The sequence below is a fragment of the Vanacampus margaritifer genome, chromosome 20 (assembly GCF_051991255.1).
Source record: "Vanacampus margaritifer isolate UIUO_Vmar chromosome 20, RoL_Vmar_1.0, whole genome shotgun sequence".
Classification (NCBI taxonomy): domain Eukaryota; kingdom Metazoa; phylum Chordata; class Actinopteri; order Syngnathiformes; family Syngnathidae; genus Vanacampus; species Vanacampus margaritifer.
Genome location: NC_135451.1, coordinates 11,176,055 through 11,200,213, shown reverse-complemented (window position 1 = coordinate 11,200,213; position 24,159 = coordinate 11,176,055). Strand labels below are relative to the sequence as shown.

The following is a 24,159-nucleotide window of genomic DNA, read 5'->3' as shown; positions in this document are numbered from 1 at the left end:
TTTTGCATTTAGTGTTCATTGACTGCGACTCAAAAATTGTATCTTGGTGAAACACCTCCCTCTTGTGGTCATAGTTGGAAACTACATCCATAAAGCTGGCGGGTCAATGTAGTGAATCAATTGAGTGTTTTCATACATTTTAAGAAGTTAACTTTCAATTATAGAAAACATACAAGAATTTAAAAATCTGCTGTTTATTTTTTGGTAATAGTTTGGATATTTGGAAAGCAATACCAGTCAACACAAACAACAAACAAAGGTGACATGAAGATGTCAGATTACCATAAGAGTCATTAATTTTGTGTCCAATAGGTTTGCGGATATCTTTATTTAGTTACAGTAATACAGTATATTCATTGATTTTAATCAATGGTCTCCATGTTTACACTATGAGTTACTTTGACCTTAAAAAAAATCAATAACTAATTTGTTTATTACAGAACACAATATTTTGTGATATTGATATATTTTTGTAAAGAAAAAATACCATAACTTAAGCAGCATATACTGTTAAAAAAAACAACAGTGAACTACAAAGCAAGTCGAGTTTTTTTTTTTTAAAAGCAATGATTATTTCCAAAAAGTTGATTCGCTTCAGACAGCACCAAAACTTGCAAAGAGTTGAAATGAGCAACTTGTGTGTATATTTATGTGTTTGAAGTTCATGCAAAAGTTCTTCACGAGGTCCATCGCCACCAGGCGACTTTCATGCGATCCCACACGGCATCGAAAGAGTCGAACGCCGGACGTACATCCAGGATGGAGAACTGGTAGGTTTCCTTGTTGATCTCTCCGTCGTAATAGTCGATGACGTAGCGCACCTCCTTCCCGCAGCGGTCGACGATCCAGTCGTGACGGTCAAAGGGCAGCTCGTAGCTGCGAGAGAGAGAGACGAGGCAAATGAGGCACTCCGTATGCTGTTTTGTAGCGCTTAAGCGTCGTTTCTCGACCGGCACGACATCATGAACCCGTTGTTTGCATGATCTTCAGAGGAGAGCGGAGTATCAAAAAAGTGAAAATAATCTGTGTTCTACTTTCTATCTACACTACAGAACATAAATGAATGGAATCTGTCCCCACCCCCCAAAAAAAGTTAGCTTTTTAACCCTGGAGAACCCACGGGGTCAAATTTGGCCCCTATAAATTCTGCTACTCAAATAACAAAGACCTTTATTTTTTTTCCCAGCAGTTATTTTGTCCCTGTGTTCTTGTTTCCATTGGCCAAAGTGTTTGTACATTCAAAATCCAGTTCTAAAATGCAAGAAATAAAACAAAAAAATTATATTGTTCAATGTAGCTGTGTCTGATAGCTAGCTGTGATTGATTTATTTTCTTAAATTCTAAATAGTTTACTGATCATTTTTGTTATTCAGATTTTTCGAAATGATACCCCTAAATCCCAAAAGGGTCAAATTTCGCCCTAATCCTAAATTAGGGAATAAAGAGTTCAAATTGAAAAAACATATATTTTGGTGTTCAGTGAATTTATAGCAGTCATTTAATGTATAATTCATAATTTTCCAAAGAAAAAAAGGGTCCTTGGGTTCTCCAGGGTTAAAAATAAAAACATGATAAAAAGATTCAATAAAAATCAATAAAATACAAATATGCAGTAGATATCTATATCCCCATCACAATGAAGATCGGCTTACCCCATCCAATGGCGGAAGCGAGCCCGGGGCGAGTACTCTTTGGCTTTTCCACCGAACCTCTTCAAGGTTGGACCACATGGGCATTCGCTGCAAGAATATTTGACAGGTTTAGATACAAATATGGCGGGAAAATGTTCTGTTCCATTCTACTCACCCTGCGTGCAAAGCTTCCCACTTCAGGATCTCCTGCCAGGCTTGCTCATTGTTCTTGTTGTGGATTTTGATGATGTTGTTCATGTCGGCAGCGGCGAGGTCATCCTCACGCCAGCGCCACCTTGAGTGTATATTAGCACAAAAAGGGTGTTCAATCTAAACGACATATTGCTACCGTATAAGCCAGTTTGACACACACTGACCCCTTCCTCAGCATGGCGTTCCAGAACATCTGTTCAGATGGGTACACCCAGTGCTTTTTTTCCGTGCCGTGGCGGGGAATGGTAGATTCTTCCCTGGAGACCGAAAGCTTGAAGGGTTGGTCTGGAGCGGGCGTTTGGTTAGGAGGTGGCATCTGTGAGGATAATGGGTCGCAAAAGAAATTAAAAAAAAAAAGACAATAATAGTTCAAAAGTTATTTTACAGGAAGGTCTTGCAGGTTTACACAGACTCGATCTACAGTTACGCTTAAGACGAAATAAAAAAAAAAGGGTCCAAGTCCAACAAAAAAAATAAAAGCGCAACAAATGTCTTTCTTGTACCATATTTGCTGGGTCGATGTCATTATTCGAGTCTGCTGCAGCTTTTATGGGACACTCTACAAATTCATAGGCCCGATCCTGGTGAGCTGGGCTGTCTTCGGCTTTATGCATCGGACACTCCGAAGGCGGCGACACTGCAACCAGACCGGAGCACCAGATTGATGATTTCCCAACGCAATACGGACAGTAAGGTATTGTATATGCCGGTAGACCTATTCACTTGTTACCTACCTGTAACTGGCTGAGCTTGATGCATGGGACACTCTGATGGGGGAGATACTACTATTTTTTTTTGTTTAATATACAAGAGTAGACACATTTATTAGATAATGTTACCACAGTTTCCATGACATTAGATTGTGCATCATCACCTTGAAGAGGCTGATTTTCTTTGTGCATAGGACAACCTTGAGGAGGGGTAGCAATCATTGCCTCTGCCCGAACAGTGGGAGCAGCAGGTGTTGAAGTGGAGGCCCCCATCCTGCCTGATTCAAGCACAAAAAAACGGGAAAATCTACTCAGGTACAGTACAGCACACTAGTATTTCCCACCAATGCGTTTACGTCAAGCAGGTAAACAAAATACTAATTGTGTAACCTCAAGGGTAATTAACGCGTACGTACTTACGTCATAATGAGTCTCATAAGACATAAAAAAATAACGTATTGATAATGACGAGATGACACCTGGACACAATTAAAAATGACCTCTGTGTTACATTAGCACTTTACAGCAACGCGTGAATTTTTACCTAACACGCCTGCGTTTTATTGGCAAATTCAATATAATGATCAATTACTATGAAATCGTTTGGATGCTGAGCAGCTACTTAAACGAACAGACAAGCTAGCGAGTCGCGACATTGCTAATATTAACTGAATTTACGAACAAATATCAATATTTCCAGCGAAAGACATACAGTAGACAAAAGCAGTTTGGAATGATTACTCACATTGAACGTGGAGTGTAACAGCACAAAATCAAAATAACCACTTACTGAAGTAGTTCTGTTCCAATGTCAACGAGCAGGGAAGCTCACGACTGGGTTATGAGACGTGAGGGCACGTCCGAATACGTAACGAATGACGTCATTACGCAGAAGCGACGTGACCAGCTTCTTCTTCATCATCTTTGCGTGACTCTCAAATAGCGTTTTGATACATTACCGCCACCTTCTGTTGGAAGGGAAACTTGCACTGTTAAAACATACAGGACTGTAGCAGCGAATTGAATTACAGTACATCGACAAATATAAATCTTGAATTTGAGTTATGTATTCTCTTATCCCTTTGATAGTAGTAATTAAGCATTTCCACAAAAAAACGTACCAAACTAGTATCTATTCACATAATAATCAGTCCCCAAAAAGTAAGTATTTCTCAGTTAGAAAAACAAACAACTGTTTAGGTACTTACTAACAGTACTTACAATAAAATTCTAACGTTTTTTTTTTGTTTTTTTTTAAACTACATTAATAAACACTAAATTGCTATGTGAATATACAATGGGCTTCTTTCTGCGGTGCTCATTATCCCAGGTTTAAGGGGAATATGGAGGGGGGGAAATCCCCTCTGGGACTGAGTGTTGGCCCAGTGGTGTCCAAATAATATATACTATAGGCTATGTATATGTATAGTCTAACAATAGAAATAAAGATTTTATGATGTGAAAAAATGGAACAAAAGTTGAATGTTGCAACTAGTCTTGAATTTTTTTCCTCATGTCACTCACTAGGCCGTGTGGTTTTCTTTATTAAAAACAAAACGTTTATCACTTTATTGAGTAAAATATAAATATTGATAGCACCTGCACACCAAAGAGAATAAAACAATTCGTCCTTGGCTAGCTCGTTGCTAGTTCTTAGCGTGCGTTGAAATTGGATCTCGATCCATTTACACAATTCTGACTCAATAATTGGAATGTTTTCACCAAAAGGTACATAAAGCTATATTAAGTTTTGCCTACAGGCTATATCGTTTTTTCCGTGGGAATGTGTTTTTATGCCGTTTGTGGGCACATTTGGTCCACATATGGCCTCAAGGTGCACTCCACCCAAGCAGCCACGCTCCCCACCTCAAGTAATACTTTCCCCCACCATTAAAAGTACCCATGCATGTAAAAACATCTATTTACCGACTTACATTTAGAACACAATTTCTTATATATGTTCTACAAAATTGTAATAATTTAGTAACTTGTAGCCTACTTGTCCTATTAGCATAGTAGCATGGTGGATATGAACTAAATGCCCGACTTTCCATACATTGTTATTAAAGCAGCATGTTATGTTGGCTGGTGTTATTTTTCTTTTATTATACGTTGAGTAACAATATGTGTCATGTTCTGTCCCACTCATGTCAACCCAATCTCAACCCAAACACTTGTAAATGAAGCTAACAGCTCCACGCTAAAAGGAGGATTTAGTAGGAAAACAACAGCAAACCATATGTTCCCTCTTTGTCATCCATCTTACTTGACACCCAAGCACTGACAGACTGACTCCTCTTTGTCCGTGTCTGCCCCCACCGCCGCCCCCTCCCCAAGTGATTGTGTGTGTGAAAATCACGCAGCTGCAGACGCATCAACACTACTGTACAGCTAGCGTGAACATGACAGGTGTTTGCTTTGTTAAATACAACTTTTCAATTCACCTGCTTTGGAATTCAGTCTTGAGTGTGACTTTTTTTTGCTCCACATTCTGACAGATGCTGAAAGGAAGTTAATTGCTGCCTGTGGAACATAAACAAAAAAAAAGTTGCTGCAATGTAGGAATGGGGAACATGTCAGATGCCGCGTCTGTCATGAAAAGCTTGTGAGTAAGGTTTCCGTTGCTCAAGCAAGCCTTTACTAGTCACGATGTGACAAAATGCCGGTTCGAACTAATGAAGAACTTTCAGCGACTGGCAATATTCAAGTCTATGGTGTTGGATTTTTTTTACAATGAAGCCAAAATCAAACAAACTATTTTTAGGTCGATGCCAATTCAGAAACGTATCAAAATAAAATTATGATAACCGATTAATTAAAAAATATTCTGAAATTTGGCTGTTAGGATTTGATGGAAAAGTTTGAGCTAATTTGCTAAGAAATTTGAGATTACTCTGCAATAAGATAATTATAAATAGGACAATCTCATTACTCGCTAACAAAAGTAACTGAGTTAGTAATTGAATTACTTCAAAATGAAAGTAACTCGTTACCAGGCAAGTAACTATTTTCATTACTTAAAAAAAAATAATTTATATAAAATAATTTATATTTTTTTATATTATTATTATTATTAGATTTGGATTTTCTTATACAAAAAAATCAAATTATGTCCAGCTTATATAGGGTGTTTTCATTTATTGTGTGTGAATATTTATGTCACACTCACTCCTGCCTCACTCCATAATGACACATACCATTGTGACGAGATGCGACAACAACAGTGCTTCTAACTGTGCGCAAAAAAAACATTTTCATGAATGGACTTACTGGAACCTTCTGTACGCTTACATCGAGCCTCGAACTAATAAATCAATTGTAAGGCAACGCATTTCCGACTCATGACCAAATTTGGGTGAATTCAAATGAGTTTGGCACCCGTATTTAGATAAACAACAATATAGCGCGATATTAGTGTTAAATTGGGATATTTTATTCCTATCTAAACTAATATTTATCTCTGTAAAATCTCATTAGTGGATTCAGCAACGGGCCTAATGGAGAAACAAAACAGCTTTGAATCGCACATCTGACTGCTGGACAATCAACCTTTATGTTTATATCTCTGAGCCAGTTGGGCAGAAAGAGAGCGATGGTGCGACTGGCTTCAGGGTTTGTATTGTACATTCAAGAACAAACAAGAGACTCTCTCTTCAACAGGTTTTAGTGGTGAAGCTGTTTTTAATGATTTGCAAAAAAATGTATGACAGATAAAACACCCTAATATATATATATATATATATATATAGGATATCTCTATATGAACGACTTTCTCGGGCCTCTCACTATTCGTGCTTGTTGACATGATGTAGTCTCCGCACACGGAGCCAATGTGCTGACTCCCAGCCCTTGACATCCTCCTCATGCCGACCTTTGACCCATTACAAAAGGGGGTGTCTTATTGGACACAGATTTCCCTGCTGTGGCACAAAAAGCCCCTCGGCTCAGCCGACACGGGTATTAAGGGGGACAATGAGGCGACACACTTGGAAGGCCGTGCCTCCCACCTCGCTCTTCCTCTTAAATTGGGTCTTCTATTCATTCCACTATCATGATATTGGGATTATCGGAATGTTTGTTTGCTCAGATTATAGCAATAGATTTGTAAATAAACATGGTAAACAATCGTGATTTAAAGATAGAAGTGCATTAGGGTTACAACAAGCTGGGGATTTTCCATACCACTTTTTTTCTCACTGTTTACTTTTGATATAGAAAATTTCATCAAGACTTTTCTTTCTGATTTAGATGAGTCTGTGATGTGTCAAACTGACACAATATAGCGCCAACTACTTGCTTGGTCCGTAATATGTCAAAAAATTGGCAAAGATCTTGATCATAAAGTACAAGCAGATGTTTGCCTTTTTTTTTTGGTTTTAATTCAACACACAAGATAATCAGTCTGCTTTCATGCAAGACTCCAGAAATCTGAGAATACTTACTTAAATTAGAAATTTGAGTGGCAGAAATGCGGAGGATTTTTGGTCCATTTGAATTTAAAAAGATCTCTAAACCACTCGTTCATGAACAAAATCATGATCAATTAGTCATAACTCTACTGTTCATGTTTTATATTAAATATAATTTACTGTATGGGACAATGCTTATAAAAACGTGTACAAGTGTGAGAATAAAAAAAGAAGAATTTTATTTATTTATTTATATTGTCTTAACCCCTAGGCGTTATTGTGACCTTTTTTTCTGCTTTTTGTTGGTTCTGACCAAGCCATTTCAAAATAAAATACCGCCCACGGGTTTGTACCAAATATTCTTTATTTTGTTTTTTTTTAAAATGAGTTTAATGGGAAAATTACTTAGCCAAATATTCCAAAAAAGTACATTTTCGAGCTATAGCTTTAACACTGTAACACTGTGATTTGTTTGCTCACACTATTAACCGTAAGAATCGGCCCATATGCCTCTAGTGCTGATCTATACTTTCTGTAAGCAAATATCAGAGTCTGCATTTTTATTATATTTCTTAACATAAGTAATTGAGTCGAATTAGCACGTATTCGACTTTTACCAGTTTATTTGTTTATTTTATTTTTTTTTACAGTTTCTGTACTTCAACTCGACTTCCTGTGACCATTACGAATGCTAATTTAAGAGACGTGTATAGAAGAAAACTTTTATTTAAAAAAAAAAAAAAAGGTTGAATTATAAATAAATATTTCCCCATGTGTGAAACGGGGTGGCCCAAACTTTCTTCTGCGCATGTTCCAAAAAGGAGAGAGAGAGAGAGAGAAAGAGAGAGAGAGGGGCGCAGTGGGGGGAGCAAGGCTGTCCGAGAGGGAGAGCAAGCGAGCGAAAGAGAGCCTCCATGGACCATCATGTCACATCTCCAGCCTTCTCCATGTCTTCTCGTCCACGATGCACTTTAGGATATCAATAAGATGCGTGTGTGTCGCCAGATAATCGGCTTCCTCTTCGCCGCAAACTTTTACCTCCCGCCGCTGCGAGCTCAGGGTGAGTTCTCGTTTATGACTTCTCCACCAAAGTCATTTGTCAACTTATTCCCCATTCTCCGCCTATTTCCTGACATTCAAAAGAGGGGGAAAAGATGTCCACAGCTCGAGTGTTAACTTCTTTTTTTTCAAAGTTTGTGGATTTAGTGACAGCTGACCTCCCGTTGGCCCGTTCGGTATGTCCTCGTATTAGCTATTTACAATCCAATTTCACCTCTCAGTGTGAAATATGCTGGTTGAATAGCATTTTATTGATTCATTTTTTAGAGTGTTTTAAGTACTTCTCGTGAGACTCGAGTCTGAATAACGGAACCGTTTAAATAGCTCGTGTTGGATTATGGCGCGACATTGGAAGAATTTACGACATCATGAGATAACCAGTTTAGTAGTTTTATCTCCAAAACTGAGCGGTAAATGTTATTTTAAGCACGCATTTATTAGCAAGCAGTAGTAGTTTCGATTAGCTTTGATACACTATTGATAATAAGTTGTCACAGTACAGCTTCACAAAAAATACTTCTCTCCAACATAATAACATGTTTCATCAAAAGCTAGGCAGGTTTTATTCATAAGGAGTATATTTAATAAAAGCTATGACATAATGCACAGTTTGAACGGTTACATTATGTGTCAAATGTGAGGAACTAAAATGACTTAATGTCTTCAGTTCAAATGTATCACATGGAAGTGAAATTGTAAATAATAATAATAATAGTAATAGTAATAATACAAATGGATCCAGGATCGGTATCAGCCCCAACTTGCATCATTGATTGGACGATCCCTTAAAATAAAATCCATATATCTCCCTCTTCTGCTGTGAGATGACAAATAGGCTTTTAATTTATTATTTATTGTTCGATGTTTTACAATAAAACAAGACCGGAACTTAGAAGGTGTATGATGTTGGTTATGTGGGAGGAGAAAAAAAAGAAATCAGGATCTCAGTCAGATTTGTGATTGGCCGGGAAAATTATGATCTGTGCATCCCTTAAATGCAAATTTATTTAAAATTAAATACAACTGTACCCCAGTGTATTCAAGAAAAAAAGGTTTGAGACATTATGCTCAGTTTGAAAATTTACGTTTGCGTAATAGCTCGCATACAGTTAAGTGACAGCTGGGCCATATTGTAATTTATACCAGTGTCAACCAAATAAAAAATGATGACTATCTAATTGAATTTAATTGCCCTTTTAAGTATTTAACTGGCCTAATTATCTGGTACTTGTTAAGACAGACAAACAGTGAGCGTGTGTATTGGGGCCAATTCGTTACAATGGCTGACACATTTGAGGCCATTTTGGGAAGGTGTGTTGCCATTCGATTCAAACCCGGGACTCGTTTTGAAATCAAGCGTCCCCTTTTACATTATTAGAACATGTAGGTCTTTGAAGTGCAAGTCCACATGGGTTAAGGATGTGGATTTGCTTTGCTCTTTTTCTTTCTTTCTTTTTTTTTTTTCGTTCACACATCTGCACGAAACATGAAAGTAAAACAGCTCTTAGATCCTCATTTGGGGTGCACATTGTCTACGATATAGAATGGAGGAGTAGTCAAAAGGAAGGCCCGGAAGCTCTCCGCGAGGTTCTGAAAAAGTACGATTAACATCGCCGTATGGTAAAATGATCAACAAGCTTTGCTAAAAGGCTTCTTCCTCATTTGACGTCAAAAATTCCTTGCATTTTTTTTTGCCTCGATTGAGTTTGGCGAGAATTCTTCCCCGTCACCTCTTTCATGTTGTGATTTTTGTTGTGGAGGCAAAGCCGTGAGAGAATGCATCTGGAACCAATTTGGGCAGAAGGGGCGGAGAAGGAGGTGGAAAAGCTGGGGAAGGAGCGTAGTGAACGTCTGCCCTGTTTCTTTCCGTGTCCACTGTAATCAGGAATGGGCTCCCAAATCCCGCAAAACAAAATTATACTTTTCAGAACATTAGATTAAAGTGGCGCTTTGGAGTGGAAGTTTCTTGGCCCGTGGTTCAGTTTGGTGATTGTTGAATTGAGTATGAAATGTTGTTTTTGCGCGGAACGGTGACCTAGTGGTTAGCACGTCTGCCTCCCGGGCGAGAGGTTCCAATCTCTGCTCCCCCCCCCCCCCTCCTGTGAGGGGTTTGCATGTTCTCCCTGTGCTTGTGTTGGTTTTTCTCTGTATACTCAGACTTGTGAATGCGAGTGTGAATGCTTGTTTGTGTGTGCCGTGTGATTGACGGGCAAACAGTCCGAGCTGTATTCCAAAGTCAACTGGGATCGGTATAGAAAATGGATGCGCTAGCTTTTAGCGAAAGCTAAATGTATAGTTCTATATACAACATGTAGCCCAAGATGGTAGAAAAATATACACTCTGCTTCCAAAATTGCTTTTCTGTTTTAGCTGCCCGGAAAGGATACACTGTACTTTACCTTTTTTTTTTTTTTTTTTTTTTTTCCTTTTTTTTCTGGCGAGCTCAGTATTGTTCATTTGGTAATTTTACCGATTTGACATCATTGCTCTCTTTTTTTAAATTTAATTTAATTGTATTTTTTTTACAGATACACTGTACTTTGCCTTTTTTTTATTTTATTTTATTTTTTTCCTTTTTTTTCTGGCGAGCTCAGTATTGTTCATTCGGTAATTTTACCGATTTGACATCATTGCTCTCTTTTTTTAAATTTAATTTAATTGTATTTTTTTTACAGATACACTGTACTTTACTTATGTAATGTGACTGTAAAAATCGCCCGCACCTGTTTGCTTTGTTTCTTAAAAATTATTTATATTTCGCTTTTGTTGATTCGGCATTTTCTCCGCGTGTATTTAAGTTGGTGTGTCAAACACATAGTACTTATGGTTTCCCTCAGAGGGCCGTGATGTGAAAACCATGTACCATATAGTAACCACATCATATTATTATGTCATGTACATACTGTAACTTTCCTTACAAATGATTGCTATGTATATTCTTAAAAACAAATTGAACAGCGGCCAGTTCGTCATCACACGTTCCCGGGTCAGCAAAGGTAGCAAATCCAGGTCCAGAAAGTAAAAACCCTGCCACAGTTTGGCTTCAGCCCTTATCACTAATTGTTTCTGTTGTCGTGCTAGCTGCCATGGTGCTTGTTTACCTGCTAGCGAGCTAACTAGCTAGCGAGCTAGCACCAGGGGTTAAAGCCAAACTGTGACAGAGTTTTTACTTTCTGGACCTGGATTTGCCACCTGTGTCTGTCAGCTCCACTTTGCTGTTATTCTATAAAAGGTTTTTTGTCCTTCTTTAAGCGACCCCAAACCTTAGACATCTTTTTAATTTTAATTTACTCCATTGGAGCATACAGCAAACACGGTTTTAAAATGATACATTTTAGTTTCGAGGCAGAACCAATTTTTGTGGTCAACTTTAACCGAGTTAGCTATTTTTTCCTCCTCAGCCCTTTATACTAGAGGTGGGAATCTTTGAATGTCTCACGATTCGGTTCGATTCCGATTTTTGGGCCTGCAATTCGATTCAGAATCGATTTTCGATTAAGAAGATTTTTGATTCAAAATGATTTGTTTGACAAGGATTTTTGCTACAATTTATAGCTGTGCAAGGAATTGTAATGATCTACTCCTGTCTGACTCACTAATGCTAATTAGCGCGCTACTCGCGGCACTTTTATCACTCAAAAGAACGGCTCCACCCTGAAAAAAACCCAACTTTTATTGGAATAACTTGATCGTGACTTTTTCCTTCTACTCTCTAATGTGGCTACAACTTAACGGTGTATTAGACCGCGTGGAACCACACTGCCCCTCAGTGGCCAAACCGGGTACAACATGAACAGCGCTCCCAATAAAGGCACACACAGACAAAGACAAGACAGTATAAAATAATTTAAATAAAATCAATTTTGGGACATTTAAAATCGATTCTGAATCGTACTAAATGAGAATTGTGATTCTTATGAGAATCTATTTTTTGGCACAACCCTACTATATACCACCATTGTTTATGTTAAGAAGGGCTGTGGTGAACAACAAAAAAAACAAACTCTGCCCGATAAACCAAATAACGCAAATAAATCTCTGACTCGAAGCTATGCAGTGATTTTTTTTCCCACATGGACTAATGTTACAGCAGACAATGGATTATTGGTATAATAATTGATTCTTAAAAATAAAAAAAAAGCTAGTTAAAAGTGAAGAAAAATTTTGTTTTATTTTGAGTATTAGGATTATATTTATTTATTATAATTATTTGTATTTATTTATTTATTAGTTTGTTTATTTATTATAATATTAGATCAGTAACACTGAAATAAAACCAAAGAATCTCGTCCTGATTAATGTGTGTGTGAGTCTAATTAATGTGTTATGCTCCGATATCTCCATTAGCGCTCTCAAACGAAAGTTTTTGCTGCTCACAGTGGCTCAGTAGCCTTTTATTTTTAATTGAATTAAGACACTATGCCAAAGTTGCTAGTGAACCATGGTAATTAGAGGAAATTGTTTTTAAAAATTCAACATTTTAGGAGTTTGCATGTGTTCTTCTCTTGTTCTTTTTTCCCCTTAGCCATTGGACACAAGGCCATTTTTAACTGAGAACAGATTTTAAAAATAATAATAATAATTTATGCGGGCTGTTCATTTTCATGGCAGCTTTGATTTGGTCCATGAAAATGGAAAATTGTTTTCGGATTGCCACTGCTCTTTTTCCTATTAAGTTAGTAATTCTAGAACAAAGGAAATGCCCGCGTGTGTTATGCCTGCAATTGCATACAGTAAGTCAGTAAGTCAAAACAAGCATCATCTGGACGTGAACCTTTTTATAAAACTCAAAAGAATGTTGTTTGGATGTAATTGCATCTTCTACTAATTTCCTGTAAACGCTGTTATCATATTATCACACATTATCTTCGAAAACATGCAATTGGCTTGTTATTGCGGACAAGTCTTTCTTTTCTATTGATCTTTAACCGTCTACAGCTGGTTGGCTGTGGACTTGACTAGTTGTTACTCACTGGAGTCCAGATCCAAACAGAACCACCGAGAATGTAATCTGTTTTGAAGTTTTTGTTATTGAGGAGATACCGCGTGTAAAATGCGACCAAAAAAAAAAGAGCAGCAACCCCGACAGAGCAGTTAATAATCGTTTTGTATCTTCGCAGTTTAAAGCTATTGCTTCATGTTTGTCGGTGATTCTTTTTTGCCGCAATACTGATGTAATGCCGTGGCGCGAACGGACTGCGGTCAGAGGATGACTCTTATTCGTGGCGGTGTGATATGTGGCACATCAATCTTGACTGTGGATGCCTGTTGTTACAGTAAACAGAAAACTTGAGTCTCTGCCCCGTGGTTGGCCTCCTCAGCTCTTCTTTTCCTTTTCCCAACTACTTCTCTATCCTGTGATACACCTTGCTGTGGCTATGAGCTCATGTCTGGTGAGAGGGTGGGACGAATTATAGATTGGAAGATTTATCACGAAGCTTACGTAGCAGTCACACACAGAGAGAGAGAGAGAAAAAAAAAAGTTGATTGAAACACGGTTGTTTAGAAAAAGAACGCAAAACCGAAAGGAAGCATTTTCAAGCGAGTGGCCATTTGCATAGATATCAATACGTAGATAGTAGGTGTATGCCAAAAAATCGATTCTCATAAGAATCGCGATTCCCATTTAGTACGATTCAGAATCGATTTTAAATGTCTCAAAGTTGATTTTATTTAAATTATTTTATACTGTCTTGCCCTTGTTTGTGTGTGCCTTTATTGGGAGCGCTGTTCATGTTGTACTCGATTTGGCCACTGAGGGGCAGTGTGGTTCCACGCGGTCTGATACACTGTTAAGTTGTAGCCACATTAGAGATTAGAAGGAAAAAGTCACGATCGAGTTATTCCAATAAAAGTAGTTTTTTTGCAGCGTGGAGCCATTCTTTTGAGTGATATAAGTGCCGCGAGTGGCGCGCTAATTAGCATTAGCGAGTCAGACTGGAGTAGATCTTCTTTGCACATTTATAGATTCAAGCAAAAACCATTGTCAATCAAATCATTTGGAAGCAAAAATCGTTCTGAACCGAAAATCGATTCTCATAAGAATCGCGATTCTCATTTAGTACGATTCAGAATCGATTTTAAATGTCCCAAAATCGATTTTATTTAAATTATTTTTTACTGTCTTGCCCTTGTTTGTGTGTGCCTTTATTGGGAGCGCTGTTCATGTTGTACTCGATTTGGCCACTTAGGGGCAGTGTGGTTCCACGTGGTCTGATACACTGTTAAGTTGTAGCCACATTAGATAGTAGAAGGAAAAAGTCACGATCGAGTTATTCCAATAAAAGTAGTTTTTTTTGCAGCGTGGAGCCGTTCTTTTGAGTGATAAAAGTGCCGCGAGTAGCGTGGAAATAAATCATATACCGGAATTCGTTAGCTGACGTCGGCGTGATTAGCGAATGACTATTTTAGGAGCGAGTCCAGCCCCTAGTAATAATCGTGCGGCTGTGCTAAGTGCAGTGTGAATAATCCTTCACAGTACATTCCATTGTAACACGGATGCGACAATTTTGTCATTTTAGATGAACAGACACCACTACCACAACACAATTTACTCGAGTATAAAACTAGCTTTCTTCATTCATAAATACTGGACATAACTTCACGTAACACAAATTATTGAAATTTGAAATTATTACGGTGAACTACTGAACTGAATTGCTTGGAATGCTTATAAATAAATGAAGCAAAATTGCGAGAAGGCAAGTTTGCTGGAGGTCAAAATCAGTTCTGAAGACCAAAATAAAAAAACAATTTATCACTATCCGCCATTCTGGTTGTTTACTTTCGCTTTGAACGCATTAAGGTCGGAACTGGGGGAAAAAAACAACAACTCGGATATACCCGACTTCCGACCATCCTCGAATGCAGCATAAATACAAGAAAACTGACGAGACAATGAGGCACACCTGGGCAAGACATGGGCAGCTGGAGGGTGGTGATTGGTAGACGCAAGAAACAGCTGATGAGAGCAGGTGGAGACAAAAAAATAAACGAGCAGACAAGACACGGCAAAAACATGACAAAACATGAAACGTGAGATGTCGATTTTTTTAATAAAAATTTTGCGCTCAACAAAACAAGCAAACACATGTATTTGGCGTTATCTCTTATTCTTACAAACCGGATAATATCCAGCTCCATATGGCCATTCATAATTAATCAATGCACAGGAAGTGACCTTGGACCCCCATCCATTAAAATCCCCCCCCCCGCCAGAGAGTCTGCTGCGGATCTTAGGAATGCAGGAAGCAGAATGTTAGGATAGCCTCTCTGGTGCTTGTGTGAAAGTTGATGTTTGGTTTCATTGAATATTGAGGTTCCACTGATATTAATATTTAGGATTTGCTATCACTTTTCACATTTGCTTTAAATTTGATGTGATTTTATTTTTTTATTTTTGAGAGAGAGAGAGAGCTCAGTATTGTTCATTCGGTAATTTTACCGATTCGACATGTCATCATCATTGCTCTCTCTCTCTCTCTCTCTCTCTCTCTCTCTTTTTTATTTATTTATTTTTATTTCGTATGTGCGTGTGCAAAGTTGCTGTTTGGTTTCATAAAATATTAAGGTTCCACTGATATTAATATTTTGGATTTGCTATCACTTGTCACATTTGCTTTAAATTTGCTGTGATTTTATTATTTATTTATTTATTTTTTGAGAGAAAGCTCAATATTGTTCATTCGGTAATTTTACTGATTCAACAAGTCATCATTGCTCTCTCTCTTTTTTATTAATTTTTATTTTTATTTTTTTGAATGTGCGTGAGTATGTGCATGTGCGTGTGCAAAGTTGATGTTTGGTTTCATCAAATATTAAGGTTCCACTGATATTAATATTTTGGATTTGCTATCACTTGTCACATTTGCTTTAAATTTGCTGTGATTTTATTTTTTTATTTTTTATTTTTTTTGGTATTTTTTTTTGAGAGAGAGAGCTCAGTATTGTTCATTCGGTAATTTTACCGATTCGACATGACATCATCATTGCTCTCTCTCTTTTTTATTAATTTTAATATTTATTTTATTATTTTTATTTTTTTATATGTGCGTGAGTATGTGCATGTGCGTGTGCAAAGTTGATGTTTTGTTTCATCAAATATTAAGGTTTCCACTGATATTAATATTTTGGATAGCTATCACTTTTCACATTTGCTTTAAATTTGCTGTGATTTAATTTTTTATTTTTTTATAATTTTTTATTTATATTTTTTTTTTTTTTTTTGAGAGAGAGAGAGAGAGCTCAGTATTGTTCATTCGGTAATTTTACCGATTCGACAAGTCATCATCATTGCTCTCTCTTTTTTATAGTTTTTTTATTTTTATTTTTATTTTTTGTATGTGCGTGTGCAAAGTTGATGTTTTGTTTCATCAAATATTAAGGTTTCCACTGATATTAATATTTTGGATAGCGATCACTAGTCACATTTGCTTTAAATTTGATTGTGGTTGGGTTTGTCCCCAGTTCAACTCGATTTGGGCGGCAGTTGCTGATGTTAATGTGACTCCCATGCTGAAATTTAAAGACATTGTTGGTTTTACAGCAACAGATGCTCTTTTCCCTTGTGAGTGAAATCTTCTCTCATTTTTGTTTTGACCTCCTGAATGTAACTGAGTACTCGTTAAATATGCTGAACTCTAAAATGGGGCCGGCGCTCATTAGCAAGCCAGCAAGAGGCCTCCTATTTTTAATGATTGAATGGCCTCCGTCATTCCATGTCCCGCTCGCCAATAATTGTCACTTGCCATTGTTTGAACGAGCAGTTATGTCCTCTCAGTTATGGTTAAGAAAAAAAAAAGTATTTTGTTGAAGACATAAGTTGAGGTTGCTGAAAGAGCAGACGTTGTGAGTCACTTTATTCTTTACAGTAGCATAAAAAAATAAATGTTTTGCGTGGCAAATATGTAACAAATAAATGATGGTTAACATTTTCTAAACAGTACGTTGACAAGTTCAAACCTTAAATTTTGATTTTATCCCAATGAAAAATATTAATTTTGCCTTACTCAAAAAATGTTGAATATAATTTACTGTATTATAAGGAGCTACTTATAACTACTTTCAACATTAACTTTCAAACTTTTCAGATAAAGACATTTCGTCGTTTTACCTTGATTAACTCATTCGCTGCCATTGACGGCTATAGACGTCAAAAATTCATTTGAACTATTTATATTAGTTTCACTTTGTTTCTTTATGTGACAACCTAGAATTGTTTTATTGTACATTTAGAACAGATATAACATTTGTGATTAATCGTGAGTTAACTATTGAAGTCATGCGATTTAATTACAATTAAAAAATGTCATCGTCTGACGCCCCTAATTTTTAATAATCTTTCCTTTTCTTTTCTTTTTATTATTTATTATTTTATTTGTGATTAATCGTGAGTTAACTATTGAAGTCATGCGATTTAATTGCAATTAAAAAATGTCATCGTCTGACGCCCCTAATTTTTAATAATCTTTCCTTTTCTTTTCTTTTTATTATTTATTATTTTATTTGTGATTAATCGTGAGTTAACTATTGAAGTCATGCGATTTAATTACAATTAAAAAATGTCATCGTCTGACGCCCCTAATTTTTAATAATCTTTCCTTTTCTTTTCTTTTTATTATTTATTATTTTATTTGTGATTAATCGTGAGTTAACTATTGAAGTCATGCGATTTAATTACAATTAAAAAATGTCATCGTCTGACGCCCCTAATTTTTAATAATCTTTCCTTTTCTTTTCTTTTTATTATTTATTATTTTATTTGTGATTAATCGTGAGTTAACTATTGAAGTCATGCGATTTAATTACAATTAAAAAATGTCATCGTCTGACGCCCCTAATTTTTAATAATCTTTCCTTTTCTTTTCTTTTTATTAGGGGCATCAGGCGATAATTTTTTATTTTATTTTAATTAATCACATGACTTCACTAGTTAACTCAAGATTAATCACAAATTTTATATCCATTCTAAATGTACAATAAAACAATTCTAGGTTGTCAGAGGATGAAACTAATAAAAATAGTTCAAATGAATTTTTGACGTCTATAGCCGTCAATGGCAGTGAACGAGTTAACATAGCTTTTCTCAAGCAATTTTATTTTTTTGGGGGGGCAGAAAGGGATCCCCAATCAACCTGGTGCGATGTCACATGGTCACTGTGACGCAGCCCTTTCACCTGCTCTGTATCTTGCCCACAACTCCTCCGGCGGCATTTTTATGACACCAAAAGTGATCTTTGAAACGGCTGCCAGCATCTTTCCAGCCAATTCTGAAAGAGGCCCGTTTAGAATGGGCACTGTACTAAATCACACACTGCGCACACAAATCACATACGGTGGAAGTCTGCTCCTCCTTAAAGCATCAAAGACGCCTGGACCTGCTGATGGAATCCAGAACCCCCCCCCCTCCCCCGTGTCAAGCAGCTGAGGACACACCACAGCGTTTTTAACCATACACAACGACACAATGATAAGTGGGTGTGATGGTTTCTTTCTCTCAATGCCTTGCCTGTCAAGTGCACTCATTTTCTTTTATGCCTCAGGAACAAAAGGTTTGGTGACTCGAAGTGGGGAAATAAAGCACCTTATATGAAAAAAAAGCAGATATGTTATCAAAAGTCTACACACCCCAGGTTTCACCTGTCAACATGAGTAACTGCATAAGGGCAGCTAAAAGTCCGGTCGAGTCCAACATCACTACTGCGTTAAAAGTGTTTGGCCACATCGAGCAGGCGGGTGAAGTTTGTCCACAGCTAACGGAGCCAAGACATTTACTGGAACCCTGGGCCGGTGCTGCGGTTTGGACCTCTCTTGCCACAAAACACACCCTCTCTTGCTTCTGTGTGTTTGTTTCTCGCATTTAGTGAGTCAATCTTTTTTTTTATTTTTTTTTTTAGAGATGACATGAAGTGTTGAAATGTGGGGTGTCCTGCAACGGGTGACATGTTAAAAACAAGCTGTCATGCAATTATATATATACCGTATATATATAATCGTTATTTTGAAAAAAAACGGTTACATCAGAGCTTTCTGTTAAAAGCAACATTGTAATGTTTGGTTTTGGAAAAAACATCTGTGTTTCAAATTTTTTATTGAGCGACAACAGTTTTCAGTGCAGCATCCAGTATTTTGAAAAAAAGAAAAAAAAAAAGTCAGTTTATACTGTCAGTATGTTCTTATTGTGAATACTAGAGATGGACCGATATGTTTTTTTTTTCAGGGCCGATACCGATTCTTAGTAGTCATAGAGGCCGATAACCGATATTTGGAGCTGATATTCATTTTCGGTTTAAAAAAAAAAAGGTAGGGAGTGAGGGGATATTGGAGTAAAAATAAATAAATAAATACAAATGCCAATCTTGACTTTGTTGTAATCACTTAAAGCAGGTTTATTGAGCAATTTTTTCACACTTCAAAATGTAGAAGTTTTTTTTTTTTTTTATCTTAGACAATAGGCATCCTAAATTTCTATCAAAAATGTTCAGGAAGCTCCCAAGGTTATCAGTACGTCTTAAATAGTTGAATGGAAACTTAAACAAATAAATACCGTAGCTCTCTATAGCTTTTAACAGTAAATATTTTTTTTCCAAAATTCAAAAATATCTGAAATCTTAAACTTTCGCATATCTTTGTTTTCATGTCGAACAAAAAGAAAAGGTTCAGACGGTTCCCAGGGTCAGCAGCATCTCTTATAAAGTTAACTAAAAATTTTAATAACTAGTTCCTTGAGATTTTTTTTTTTAAAGGCCGATACCGATATTCATCAAAATTTCCCTAGTAAATACCAATTGTGTGTGTGCTTTCAGATCCCTCCTGTTGCCATCATGCCGCCGAGTTCTCCCCTTGCAAAGAAGCTTGCGATCAGGTACGAGCGCACACGCAGCGCACGCAGGCACTCTAATCCATTCCACAGTCCATTTGTTGGCCCCTGAATAGAAGCTTTTGAAGGGGAGGGGTAGCGTAAAGTTGTTTTTAGTGTGTGTGCATTTTTACTCTTTGAAGTACAGAGTAAAAGTTCTCTCTCACCCTGCTTCAATTAGGGGCAGGTGACACCAATGTCCCGTTCGGAATCCGCCACCGTGACCTCCTTAACAAAACAGGACATGATGAAATGAAGCGCAAAGAAAGCTTCTTTTTTTTTTTCTTTTTTTTTTTTTGGGACGCAACCAGCAAACAGGCCGAGTCCAATTCATGGCGCTTGGAGTGGACGTGTTGAGGAAGTGGTTTCTTGCATCTTTTAGCAAATGCCACAAAAGAGGAAAAGGAGGAAGAAATAGATGAGGATCAAAAAGATGGAGAATGAAGGACGATGGTCTTTTACAAGTGCAGTCACCTCAAAATGTTGGAGTGGTGTAGGGGGGGACGGGGGGGGGGGGGGTGTCAGTGCCAGGCACGTATTCTAATCAACAGTTCTATTTTACATCAAATGAGAGTTCCCGTTTAGCGGTTACACCCATTTTAGCTATATTTACAACATAATTACACTCATGAATGAATCAAAAGGGCTTATCCTAATTTGGTTGCTGTTTTTAATTTAGTGATCATAGGACTGAAACTTAGCTAGCTAGCTAGCTAGCTAGCTAAGTTTCAGTAGCTAGCTAGCTTGTTCAATGCCAGTTTGAGTTTGCGCTCGTCAAGTTTCGCGAAACAGGAGCTGTTTTTGACAAGCCACGCGGTGGAAGGCTTGCTACTATCGCCACGCTGAACTCCTAGAGCAGGCGTTTTGCGCAAAGCAAAGAAAGTCTTTCTACAATTTTTTTTTTTACGTAGCGCATGGCACTTCAGAAAGAAAAAAATGACCAATTATTCATCAACTACTTGCGAGTAACCTTACAGCCCATCTGACACGCAAAAAAAAAAAACTTTGAGGAGTTCGTAAACAAGTGAGTCTGATTTAGCTGGAAACAAATACAAGGACAGAGAATAACTCATCAGACTCAACTCTTTTTGACTTGACGAAATGAAAACCTGCTGATTCGTCAGCCTTTGATGGCACGTCGCATTATCGTCTCAATATTTTATTTTTTTTCTCCCCAAAGACGCGCGCTGTTCGCTGGCTCCGTAGTATCCACTCTAATGAAAGAAGCCATCAGTCTTGAAATGGACCTCAATGAAATGGCGTCTTGGTTCACTGTCTTTAATAATAAACGAAGGCATCGCTGTGCTGCTTGGTCTTGAGTTTTTCCTTTGTTGTCAAAGTAGTCCAAGTCAGCACAGTAGTGGTCTTTTCAACTTACACGAATGTCCAAATACAGCTACTGTTTTTGCTTTTGAGGACGTTTGTTCTCATCCAATGGAAGAAAAAAAAAATAGTGTTGAAAACACATCTCTTCCTTGTGGCTATTTTCTGCTACAGTCAGATGTCCTTCCAAATCAAAACAGCCATTTTGAGATGTTTTTAACAAAAACGACAAGGGTGACACATGATTATCACATTCCAATCTTCTAGCATTTTTTTCCCCCTTCTATTCTTTATCCCCACAGGCGTTTTTTTTTTTTTTTCATGTCATTTCTAATAAATAACTAGCTTATGCCCAATATGATGTGAACGTGTGAAGCTTACATCACGCTAGGCAGTGACTGCACACACGACACCATGTGTGCACCGCTGTCTCGGATTCAAAACTGATGTTTAAGTGAACTTATCTGTGGGCTAACTATTTTCACATCTGTTGCTTTACATCAATATGACTTGAGCAAAAACAAAAACAAAAAATGCTAGCTAGCTAGCGCGATATATCTATATATATATATATATCTAAAAAGTTGTTATAAAATATTATATTGTTATAAAATACTCAATCTTGTGTTGCTTTTCTGTCTTACTAGAAGTGAAACACAACACCTTATATTTGTCTTTTTTTTTTTTTACATTACTATCTCTGTAAAGGCCAAATATATCTGGCCTAGCTAGCTTACTAGCTCTATCTATTTAGCTAGCTGTAGCTAGCTAGCTCTATCTATCTATCTCTCTATCTATCGAGCTATCGAGCTAGCTAGAAAGCTAGCTAGCTAGATACAGTACAGGCCAAAAGTTTCACCTTCTCATGCATGCATTTTCTTTATTTTCATGACTATTTGCATTGTAGATTCTCACTGAAGGCATCAAAACTATGAATGAACACATGTGGAGTTATGTACTTAAAAAAAAAAAAGGTGAAATAATTGAAAACATGTCTTATATTCTAGTTTCTTCAAAATAGTCCCTCTTTACTCTGATGATTTTTTTTTTTTTTTTGCACACTCTTGGCATTCCCTCGATGAGCTTCGAGAGTCGTCACCTGAAATGGTTTTCCAACAGTATTAAAGGAGTTCCCACAGGTGAGAATGCCTAAAGTGTACAAAGCAGTCATCAAAACAATGTTTTCAGTTATTTCACTTTTTTTTTTTTTGTTAAGTACATAACTGCATATGTGTTCATTCTTAGTTTTGATGCTTTCAGTGAGAATCTACAATGTAAATAGTCATGAGAATAAAGCAAACACATTAAATGAGGTGTGTGTCCAAACTTGGCCTGTATTGTAGATACAAGGCTTTTACAGAGATAGTATAATGTAAAAAAATAAAATAAATAAATATATATATATATATATATATATATATAAATAAAGAAATATATATATATATATATATATATATATATATATATATATATATATATATATATATTAGGTGTTATTATTACCAGTTATTTTCCCCAAATTAGCACGGCTAAACCGTAAGCTATCCTCGATTGGATGCTAATGCTAATGCTGAGCCACAATCCGCATAAAGCCATTTGAAAACATTCAACATAATTTTTTTTTTTTTAATTAACTCTTTTCTTTTCCTGCAGCTCGCCACTATAAAGAGTGAGTCTCGATTGAAGCATCTCCTGCAGAGGTTGCCAAGTTACTGTTCGGAATCAATGGTGAGTATGACAAAAAAAAAAAAAATTGGTTTTGGGATGAGTTCACAAAAAAATAAAAATAAAAAACATGTCAAAGCCATTAAGGTAAGCGGAGCTGCTGCGTTCGAACAGATTAGTTTATGTTTAGCATTTAGGCGGAACATGATTGATGAGGGCGGCGGCATGGGTGATGATGTAGGTCATGACTCAAGGAAGAAGAATGATTCTTAAGTCTGTTTATACAAGCTCCGGATGGCTGTATTGCAATACTGCATGCCACAACACATCAGATATCCTTCAACAACTTAAAGTGGTACATCACAATGGACAAACTCTGCGTTAAGCTCAGTTAAAACCTTCTATTGTATGACATTACAACACTATTATTATTTGTATTTTCTGTAGAATGAGCTGTGGGTTTGCATCAACTCTACACTTCCAGGTAAGATGATCATGCATTGGAGAGAAATTGGCAAGCCAATATTTACAGTCTTTTGCCACTTTTGCTATTTTTGCTAAAAGTTTGGTTATGGACGATTTCGGGGGTTTTGATCCAAGCGTATTTATTGATTGGTCTAAAGGAGTCTCGAGAAAGTCTGACAGCTGGGCAGGGCTCGGTTGCTGTGAGCTCGCTATCTCATCTGAGTGCCGCCGGGAATGCAGACAGGTATGCAGAACTGTAAATAAATCGTGTCTTAACTTTGTTTTCCAGATACAATGTTATCCTGTGCTTCTGCGTTTGATTTTCTTTACAGGCATCATCCAAAAATGACCTGACAAAAGTATGCAAAAAAGTCACAGAGGTAAGTCGACAGAGCATGCATGCAAAAGTCATCAACTTAAAAATAAAAGTCACATAATGGGGTAGATCTTTTTATTTTTTTTTAGGAATAAGACATAATCAATTCAAATTGGGCAATTTCTAATTATGCTTGTTGTTTACTTATATTTTATTATATTTTATTTAACAGTCGTTACATACAGTACAGTGTTTCCCACTCAGGGGGTGGGGTCGAGGGGCCTCAGTCCTGCTACTTGCGTCTCCTCTAACCTCATGATCCACTCGTGAGTGACGGCGAACTAATGTTACATGCGGTATATCTGGTCGTGACATGTTTTTTTTTTTAATATATATTTTTTTATTAAATTTTCTTGAAAAGTACTTTCACACTTTGAAAAGTGGCCCGCCCAAGTATTAACATGGTGTGGGAAACACTGATATATATCCCTAAATAAATAAAAGTAAAAAT

General features: G+C 37.0%; 2 protein-coding genes across 6 annotated transcripts in view; one reads left to right on the top strand and one right to left on the bottom strand.

Moving 5' to 3' along the window:
- Positions 1-309: 309 nt before the first annotated feature.
- Positions 310-3,454, bottom strand: hccsb (holocytochrome c synthase b). 4 transcript variants are annotated; one of them, XM_077554459.1, is made up of 8 exons: positions 3,345-3,454; positions 2,719-2,832; positions 2,579-2,629; positions 2,348-2,481; positions 2,009-2,160; positions 1,807-1,926; positions 1,653-1,739; positions 310-876 (listed from the first exon to the last, which is right to left on the bottom strand). In XM_077554459.1, exons 2-8 carry the CDS (start codon positions 2,825-2,827, stop codon positions 678-680), a joined length of 852 nt encoding a protein of 283 aa, XP_077410585.1. In that variant the 5' UTR covers positions 2,828-2,832; positions 3,345-3,454; the 3' UTR covers positions 310-677. The 4 variants fall into 4 exon arrangements, with proteins under 4 accessions (XP_077410585.1, XP_077410587.1, XP_077410586.1 ...); XM_077554461.1 differs by having other exon boundaries at positions 2,579-2,626; XM_077554460.1 differs by having other exon boundaries at positions 3,300-3,401.
- Positions 3,455-7,841: 4,387 nt separating this feature from the next.
- The window catches only part of reck (reversion-inducing-cysteine-rich protein with kazal motifs), a 32,616-nt gene continuing 16,298 nt past the window's right edge, over positions 7,842-24,159 (top strand). The window contains exons 1-6 of one of the 2 annotated variants that reach the window (XM_077554534.1): positions 7,842-8,023; positions 19,827-19,885; positions 22,856-22,930; positions 23,315-23,351; positions 23,491-23,576; positions 23,665-23,712. In XM_077554534.1, coding sequence (XP_077410660.1) covers positions 7,951-8,023; positions 19,827-19,885; positions 22,856-22,930; positions 23,315-23,351; positions 23,491-23,576; positions 23,665-23,712 — 378 coding nt within the window. In that variant the 5' untranslated portion in view covers positions 7,842-7,950. Of the gene's footprint in view, positions 8,024-19,826; positions 19,886-22,257; positions 22,342-22,855; positions 22,931-23,314; positions 23,352-23,490; positions 23,577-23,664; positions 23,713-24,159 lie in introns of those variants that run through there. The other variant, XM_077554535.1, reaches the window with a different exon arrangement.

Coding starts and splice junctions, on each gene's coding strand:
- hccsb (XM_077554459.1), bottom strand. CDS start 2,827: ATGGGGGCCTCCACTTCAACACCTGCTGCTCCCACTGTTCGGGCAGAG. Junction 1,740..1,806: donor TGGGAAGCTTTGCACGCAGG/GTGAGTAGAATG, acceptor ATATTCTTGCAG/CGAATGCCCATGTGGTCCAA. Junction 877..1,652: donor CGCTTCCGCCATTGGATGGG/GTAAGCCGATCT, acceptor TCTCTCTCGCAG/CTACGAGCTGCCCTTTGACC.